Source organism: Mya arenaria, chromosome 10 (genome assembly GCF_026914265.1).
Source record: "Mya arenaria isolate MELC-2E11 chromosome 10, ASM2691426v1".
Lineage (NCBI taxonomy): Eukaryota > Metazoa > Mollusca > Bivalvia > Myida > Myidae > Mya > Mya arenaria.
This window is the reverse complement of record NC_069131.1, coordinates 29,115,322-29,125,046: the sequence shown is the minus strand read 5'-3', so window position 1 is coordinate 29,125,046 and position 9,725 is coordinate 29,115,322. Positions and strand designations below refer to the sequence as shown.

At 33.7% G+C, this 9,725-nt stretch overlaps 1 protein-coding gene across 1 annotated transcript; it reads left to right on the top strand.

Annotated features, from left to right (window-relative positions):
- Window positions 1–397: 397 nt before the first annotated feature.
- Window positions 398–3,777, top strand: LOC128205544 (calmodulin-like). The gene is made up of 4 exons (XM_052907278.1): window positions 398–431; window positions 1,645–1,818; window positions 2,444–2,524; window positions 3,752–3,777. The coding sequence occupies exons 1-4, from the start codon at window positions 398–400 to the stop codon at window positions 3,775–3,777; spliced, it is 315 nt and encodes a 104-aa protein (XP_052763238.1).
- Window positions 3,778–9,725: the final 5,948 nt, after the last annotated feature.

The window sequence follows — 9,725 nt, the reverse complement described above, 5'->3', positions numbered from 1 at the left end:
ATGAGGGCCTACATGCTTGGTAACTCTAAGGCAATTTGATCGACATGCGCGCCATAGAAAGGTTGTAAAATCGAAAATTTTGTTAGATATTGTTTCGATGTACATTAAGTGAAATGTGTTGCATGCAAAATCAAATTAACTATGTTTGAACTGAAAACGACAACTATTCAAAATACATGTACATAAAATTATTGCAGAGATATATTGATTCAAAAAGCGATCGTACGCTACTATCGTTGATAGGATTGTGCCAGATACATTTCTTTAATTGTGGTTATCCCTTCCAGATATTCGGGACACCTTCAACCTACTGGACACAGACCATGATGGGAAGCTGACCAAGTCCGAACTCGCAAAGCTGCTCAGATACACCGGAAGTCTCAAATCGGAAGCGGAAATGGAGGAACTCTTAGCGCCAATTGATACAGACCGTAAGTTAAAACTAGCTTTGTTTTGTAAGAATGCACAATGTTTTCGCTATATTTGCAGGAAAAAAAGACTGATATAAGGTTTGTATGAGCAAAATTGTTGGTTTTCCGTATGGTCCCGAATAATCCTGTAAACATGTAAAATCCGCCGCCGCCTTTTGCCTCCGCAATTTTCAATCTAAAAACAATTACCTGATAGAAAATTAGAGCAGAATTTAATACACATGTCATGGTTTATCTTAAAATATTTCAAATGCAGAAAGGGCAAAAACATTGAATACCAATGAAATTGCTATTATTTGCGTTTCGTGTTCCGAACGCGCCTGATATGCATATTTACCTCTTAATTCTTATATAAAAAATGTAAAATGCCCCAATCATCGACATACCGGTGCTGCTTTATCTTTGTGTGTGACAACATCGATACCACGTTTGTTACGCGATAATATATCTGTTTCGCCTTCCGGAGTCTTTGTTTAACGTTGGATCGAAAATCAATTCATTCTCCAATGTGGCAAATGACGTGAAGGGTGAAATATAATAAAAACTTTCTTTGAAATCATCTATTATCCTTGTCAGAAAATAGAAATGAGAATACTTATAACACAGCGACCTGAACGGCTCCCTTCTAGATATGTTTTCATCCGTGGATAATAAATCATTATCAACAGACTTATAAAGCTCCTATTAGCTTAATCTGTTAAGATGCTATCAAATGTGTTCATACCATCTTTCATGTTTGCTTTTTGAATACTTTAAATATTTCTCGAAAATAGCACATTCAGAATAAATTAATGAAGAGAGGTAACAGAAAACCTCCTTTTGTTTTCTTGTTGGGATGCACCTCTACCAAATGAACTTAATAATTAACATTTTATCCAAGCGGATGTGACAGTTTACCAACAGTAAAGTACAGTCATTTACACTAGTGATAATGGATGTGCCCTCGTTTTTTGGAATCGAATATATTGGTCGCTTGTTTAGTCTTTACGAGATGGAATTCTAAGAACAAACGTAATTCAAATTTTTGATCAATTCCGTTTGTCCAGCACTATCTAGAGCAACCTTTTGAACAAGTTATTATATGGATTTTATGTTCACCATAAAAAATGCTGATGGATAAAACCCGACTTTCGATCGTAACCTAGTGTTATGATCCTATATTTTAACTTTTCAACTTTATGCAATGCAGACATCATTACTTTTTATATTGCAGACAATGGCTCTATAGATTACGATGAGTTTAAAAAATACATCATTGAAAAGGGCATATTGAAAACGTTGGCTGACGAGGTTTGCTATGAGATGCAGGACGCCTTCAATGTGTTTGATAGAGACAAAGACGGTTACATCGATAAGGAGGAGTTGAAAAGGGTGCTCACACAAGTTGGTAGGTGTTGCATGCTTTCAGTTGAAATATATGATGTATTTGCAAGTGGACACCACACTACATGAGATTAAATAACGAGTGGAGAACGCCAACAGTTGCCTGTATTTTTAATAGTCAAGCAAGGGACTCACCTCAACATTTATTACAACAATAATTATGGGCTTGCCATTATATAAAACTTTTTTATCCTGTAATTAATTTACTAAGTTTAATCTGATTATTCTTGACGGTTGATGAGTTATACTACCATGGTGAGCGTTTTTACATGACGATGTTAACGAGAGCGACGACGATAACTATATAACGGCTTTGAACATACCTTGAGAATATTTCGTTGCAAAACGGACGAGCTAAATACATCTTAGTACGGTGATTTATGATAATGATAACTTTGCTGGAGGATTGCTTTATTTGAAGCAGTGTAAAAGGTCAACATCTGTGAACAACATTTACAAAAGCTCTAAACAGCTTACAAGCCAAACAAAATACTATATAAAAAGAAGGCCATTAATAGAAACACATATGTGGATGTGTGTTTCTAACGTCGTACCTTCTTTCTCTCAGCATTTATGAGTATATCTAGTGTGATTATGTTGAAATGGTATCATTAACCCTCTTTTTTCAGGGGACAGAATGCCGGAAGAATTAGCGGACGAGTTCATAAAAGAGGCCGACATAAATGGCGATGGCAAGATAGATTATGCTGGTAAGGAATCCGTGTGTATGCATCAATATAAAGCAACACTTAAAACGCTTTTGTTTTGTATTTGTTTCAGTTGACTTCCATTAAAACAGTCTCCCGATGATACAACAAGTCATAACAAGTTTGTAAATTCGAAAAGAGCTAGGAATAACATTCTGAAATTCCCAATTATCACTGTATACGATATCGAACAATCGAATTTAAATAAACAACGCATTTAAATCGACAAAATATGCACTCACATGCATTAATATCAGCGCAGTTTGATTGTTATCATATAAAATGGTAAATGCTTTCGCTATGATACTCTCGAAGACATGTGATTACATATTATAGTCTACCATGCCTACACACGGTGGATAGTGTTGGCTTGGGCTGAATGTATTTAATTTCTTTCATTTCACATATGGTACACAACTTTTGTCTATCACCATCATATTATCAAATCAAAAAACCATGTAGGTACAACCCTTTGTTATGTTAAAATTATGCATAAATTGCATTGACAAAAGTAACTTTTGACAGCTTGTTCATGACATGTCGATTTAATAATTTTAATTAAAACTAAATAAAATTGTTTTGGTTTAAATTTGTGGTGCAACATATACCTGTCTGCTTATATCTTTAATTGTATCATGGATTTCACATAAGTGTATATAAACAAATTAATTAGGCTGTTATGATGTCATGCACATGCATTATGCTCTGTCAGTATAAATGAATGTGCCATTTAAATACCGCAGACAAACTTTCGTCACGAACAAATCAGCCTCTTTTGATTGGATAATGTACTTTGCATATTGCCCAATCAGTTATGATTGTACTAATACAATGGAGACTGCATGCCCAACAGCGTCACAAACTCCCAGTGTAAAGGCACAAAAATAAAGCCTAAGAGATACTAAACGATAGAGACACAATGCACAAACAACACAGATAGACCTCAATGGACTTTGACGTATTATATAAAAGGGTTAAGGAACTTTAGAGAAAAGCCAAGTAGCTAAACGCTTTTATCTCGTTTGGTGCAAGAATACCTAAAGGTGTCTTACACATAAACAAACAAACACACAATAACAAACCATATACCACAAAGTGCAAAATAACAATCGGGGGTACATTTTTGGAACGTTAGAAACCCAATGCAATTGACTGTGGGGAGGTTAACTCAAAAAATGATCTAAACATTAATTAAACTGTAATGATAACAATGTTTTTTGTGTCTTCCAGAATTCTGCAAACATATGGGCTACTAGACGCAATGCAAAAGAAATGCAACATTAACATCATAGCAGCGGAGAATACCGTGCATAGGCCATGCGTTGAAACAAACATGTACTTCTAAGTTTGCACGTGCATAAAATGTACACGTGTATATTAAGAAGTATTAACACCGCGTATGTAAAGTAGATATTTGTTAAGATACACGACATCATCTGTAATGACACCAGGAAAATGCTTTTTACAATACAAAATAGTGAAATACATAAGCGACAGGTTTGTACACTTCCTAGTCAAGTGCGCTTATCATGTTAAAGAACAACGAAAATAGCAAAGCTAAATTAACAAGAGGTTTAGAAAGACCAAGAAACGTCATATCATTTATTCAGGAAAGTACATGACAATCAACATATGACGACCCCGGCTGTAGACGTAGCTGCTGCCAATGAACACTTGGATTGATAAAGCCACACAGTTATCAATGATGAACTAACCATCACCTTTTTAAACGTTTTCGGAATTGAGAGTGTTAAATAAGGCCAAACCATTTATTTTGTTTATTTGCTTTTGTTTTGAGGTTTTTGCAATGGAGCAAAGCAGGAAAATAAAAGTAAAAAACAACATTAAATTTTCCATTTCGTAAACTATAATTAAGGATGATAATCTGGAATAGGTAGAACACAATGCTAAATATTATTTTAAGCAAATGTCCCGAGAAGTATTCATTTTATATAAATATTCTTCAGCGAGTTGTTAGATATATTCTTGCGCGAGCTGTCAAAGACATATTTAGGCATGTTTTTTCGTTGTTCGATGCAAATGGCTATGAGTTTTTTTTTGTCATTATTCATCATTATTCAAATTTATTTTGTAAAAGATAGGAGAGGTCGCCTATAGAAATGAAAATATTGTTTTAACATATTCTAAAACAAAGACGCGTATGAACGCCGACGAATGAAACATTAATTTTCTGTTACCTTTTTAAATTTATATCATGAGTTCATAGAGGAGAGCAAAAAATGGTATGATTTTACATACAAAATTTTATAATAAAGGTTTATACGTACGAACACACTACATTAAACTGATGCATATAATTTGCATATTTGTGTAAAATTGAATCAAATGAAGGTGTACATTGATTTCAATTGACTCCTTTAAAAAAAACTCGATTTAAAACAGAAGCGTGGATAACTGGATTGTATTTGAAGCCTGTACAATTAATGTATTTTGAAACCTATTTTTGATTATAGATGCCATGGTATTTAATGACTTTTTTATGCCAACAAATAAAAGTTTACACCTAATATGTATAAGAGTATGCTACTGTTTTTGTTGCTGTTGTTGTTGTCAAATTTTATTGATTTTTATAACTAGCTATACATAGTCTAATTGGTGTTTCAGGTTGTTTTGTATCAAGAGGTTATTTGTTTCTGTCATAAAATGAACATGTGTTCATCTGTTACTACATTACATTTCGTGATAATAAAAACGTTGTTGCAACATGTTTTTTCAGTAATCATACTTCTAAAAGTATTACTACACTCTTTGATGAATCAGTCTGATTGTCATAAAGGTAAATTTGAATTAGTACTGCTCATTGTTTACTTGAGCCACATCCTACTCGTTTTATAGTTTCGTGCCTTTGAGCACATTTTACATGATTGGCTAAATGTAGGATTGTGGAGCGAGCTACTACTGTAGGTTGACCTGAGATATACAACTAAAAAGTACAATGTACATGCACACACGAGTCAGCTGTGATGTACATTTGCTTAATAATATTAGCCTGATGATGTTCAGGTTCAAAAATGTGTCAAATATAAATTTGGTTAACTAGTTCTAACTATGTTTAGTGAAATATTGATATTTGTTTAAGCAAAATCAACATTTTCTTTCTCATTCTATAATATTCTCATAAGCCATCAAATGACAGCGTCCCTTTTAACATGACGTCTATGAACATAGTGCGACACATCCATTCTATGCTATGTTTGACCATACAATATCTTTTAGGTCAATTCAAACAAATGCAATGATTCTTTTTAATACATTGCTTTTTATGTCAGAACCAAACCATATCCCTTCGTTAAAATAATGGTATAACAGTACCACAATACAGATTAACGCTTACTTGTATTTACACATGTTTAACTTGTAACAGAGTAAGAACTCATCCACTTTATCATATTGACGCTACGACCTTTCTTACAATGAATGACATATGGTTTCCTTGTAGCACAAAACATAATTATCATAATACTCATTAAGAAAGGTTTACTTATAACGGCGATGGTGATGATACAGCTGACGATGTTGGTTTTGAGCTTGAGATTTATGGAAAAACTGTCAAAGGGATATTTAAATGGCATTGTGTCTACTTCAAGTGTGCAACATATCATCGAAAACGAACGAGAATTTCCGGAAGAATTAAGCTGGGATCGAGGCAAGCAAATTCGAATGTCTAACTAACTAATGGAAAACTTCAATACTTTTCGAGTTATTTACTCAACATTTGTTTATCAGTGTACTGTTTACCGTATCTATACAGTACTTATTTACTGTATTTATTTTTTACCGACGGGTGAAAAAGTGGAAACTATTAGTTAATGATACTTTGATTATTTCACTCTGGCAGGAGTGAAGTGATGACTTTTTATCACTCTGGCTTGAGGAGAACTACAGTGAAATATTAGGTGAACATCGGGATACCGGTTAAAACTCATCTTTAAATGATTTTGTGTGCGGAATTATTTTTATGTGTGTTTCACTTCTAACCCCACTTTGATAAAAAAACATGCTTATATCTACCTAACCTACTTATGAAAGTTTTTTTTTCCTTTTTTATTTTAGGATTTCTGTTTCTCTCTTGGACTGGTTTTGACATGCATATTGACAATGTACATACTAATGAGCATAGCCACATGCACTATACATGCTAAGAAAGAATAACTTATCGTAGCTAGTTTGGTACTCCATTCAGTTTTAATTCTGACTTTTATAAATAAGGATTATCTTAAGCAGAATATATGCGTGATTCAGTCCTTTTTTTCGTCTATTTTTTCTCATTTAATACTTGAACTACACGTTATGGGGAAATAAGCTGTTTTTGTTCAATACTGAACACTTGCTTTAAGGTAACGGTGAATTATTGAATTATCAGTCTAAGTTTATTTAACTCGTTTGTATTTGAAAATTTCCATGATTTGTTTTGGCTAATTTTATGACAAGGGAAGTAGTTTATTCTCATAATAAAATACAGTAAATGATAGATAAATCCATATATAATTGTTTTTCTGCCTTCAGTTCTGTTGCCCGAAACGTTTCAGAAATACAGTCGAAACACGTTATGTCGACTTTGTCGGGACCTAGGGAAAAAGTCGACATAACGAACATTCGACACATCCGAATTACAAAAAATATCACTAACCCCAACACATCTGAGTTCAATTTATGTCCGATGTCCGACTTCTGCAATTGAACGGTCTTGTTACATATGACCGTAGTACAGCAAACGTATTATTGAAATTTTTTTTTTTTATTTGTGTCACATTTATTTAATTCAATTCTATTAATTGGTTTAAAAAAGTTTGCCTTCTACAAGCCGTGTTGAGAAATTTCTTTGTCGCATAACTTTCATTGTTGTCGAATTTTCCCATGATATCACCGGCGTCCTCGTGCGTTTCAATAAATGTCGCTTGTACAATAAATGTCTCTTTAATCAAAAACAACAAACAAACAACTTTAATTATTCACACTTATTAAATAACCTCCAATTATGACAGTTTGTTATTTTGACACGCACGGTAGTTTAGCGACATGCCGCAAGTCATGAATATTTTCGCACCTAGCTCGATCTATAGTTCGATATAAGAAACAAGGGAAACGTGTGAAATTCGACCACAGGGGCTGAAATAGGAGGTCGACAGAGCGAAAAAATCGAGATAGAAAATCGACACAAGCAGATTTTTTTATATAGAATAAGAAGGAATAAATTCGGGACCGGAGAAAAAAAGTCGACACAACCGGAAAGTCGAGATATCATAAGTGGACATAGCGAGTCTGGACTGTACGAATAATAAAATGAATAAAACTTAACAATGTCGTTGAAATTCCAATGTTTGCAGATCATAGCTTGCTCTACAAAGTTACCCGAAGTGTTCAAACAACCGTCAACGCCAAGACAACTTTATAGCCCTGGACATGTGGGAAAAAATGTTCATTTGATTATTGAGTTTTAACACAACTTAGAGTTTTTCTATCCACATTTGTTCGCAAAACAAGAACATCATCCGGACTTCATCACAAGACCACTTTTGTTGTTGAACAAAGCAAGCAATCGGTAGTAACCGTCTAAATGGACCTCAAAAAATAAAACGCGTTTGATTGTATCATTTCAAATGTGAAAAAAAATGGAATTCAGCAAAATGAAGCTGAATAACTTAATGTTACGGGTTGCATTTAACACCATGCTTGTTAGGGTGGAAATGGACTATGCAGGAACCATCTGGGATACCAATACAAAATGAGTGTGCTGGAACAGATCCAAGAGACGAACCGCTCGCATTGCTCGCATGAATTGCTCTGCAGAACCAGCTGCGACTGTTACAAAGATGATGAAGACGAAAAAAATATATTGATAAAGAACATGAAATTGTTTAATAATTCAGTGTCCAGGGAACTGGACATATTGAGCCATGCAACCAGAAGTGATGTATCTTGCAACGTGAAATTATGATCCGCCAGTGTGATGCAATTGTATGATTTGAAAAAATACATAAGTGAATTGGATAATGGAATTAAAATAAAGATAAAAATAATGGTTATATCATCCATTAAAATTTCATTATTTAATAATAGTCTAAATATTATTTGTTTAATGAAGATATAAACCATAATTAGACTTGAAGGCTTTTTTAATATTATTTTAATGAAGATTATTAACACGATGATGCCAGTTATGAAGAAGTTTATGATTGTGATGCTGGTTATTTTTAGGATTATGAAAGCGGTATTGTTGTCATTAAATTTTATCTAACATTACTGAATTGTTGTTGTAATAAAATTTCAGCCCCAAATTTTATATGAAAAACTACAGAAACAAGCTCAGTAGCCCAAATTTTGAACATTAACCCCGTATAATGGCACAGAATCAACGCCAAAGACACAGAACACAAAAACAAACAATCACAAACCAGAAACTTGGAACAACATCACGAAACTCCACAAACAACACAGTAAATATATACTTTATGAACACGGGGTGTTTTATCAATGATTGTTAGGTACCGCCTGGGACCGGTCAGTAAAATGCAAATTTACTGGGGGTTTAAACCAGTTTTTGTGTACACACTCGCTTTTATCCCAACAATCTCGAATAAAGTTAGAACACAAAAGGTAAATCTTATCAGAGTATCAAGTCCGCAAAAGCCAATCTTTCATATAGAGTGCTTTTGGAGATGGCCATGGGTGACACGTCACTGAAGACACGATAGCTTGATGGCTGGCCTAGATCGGATAGGTACGAATTGTAAAACTTGTACATGGCCTTTATGATGAGAAGAAAACTAGAGTAAAGGATGTTATGGTTTTTTTATCATGGTCTTTCTTAAGGATATTTGCTGTAACTCCATAATCGATAAAGTTATTGACATAAGAATCTCTTCATATGCTTCCAGTGATATTACATTCAACAAGGCTCTTCTATTTAATAAATTGTTAATGATGACGCACCTTTAAAACGTTGTAACTATTCTTATTTCGTAGTTCTCTTAACATATTGATATTAAAGCATATTAGTATTAATAAATGGTATTAATTTATTGTGAAGTTAGGCAGGCAAATTTACCCTTTGCTCATCACATATCTTATTTCAATTTGTTAAGATAGACATTTTCTTATTATCCTATGTGTGTGTGTATTTATTTCAGGGAAAACAATTATGCCTTTCCAAGGGAAACACAATGGAAAATGATATGTTGAA

Bases quoted from the DNA above. Each gene is read 5' to 3' on its own strand.
- LOC128205544 (XM_052907278.1), top strand. From the start codon at position 398: ATGGAGGAACTCTTAGCGCCAATTGATACAGACC. The intron at 432-1,644 runs GTAAGTTAAAAC...TTTATATTGCAG, and splicing joins AGCGCCAATTGATACAGACC to ACAATGGCTCTATAGATTAC. The intron at 2,525-3,751 runs GTAAGGAATCCG...TGTGTCTTCCAG, and splicing joins TGGCAAGATAGATTATGCTG to AATTCTGCAAACATATGGGC.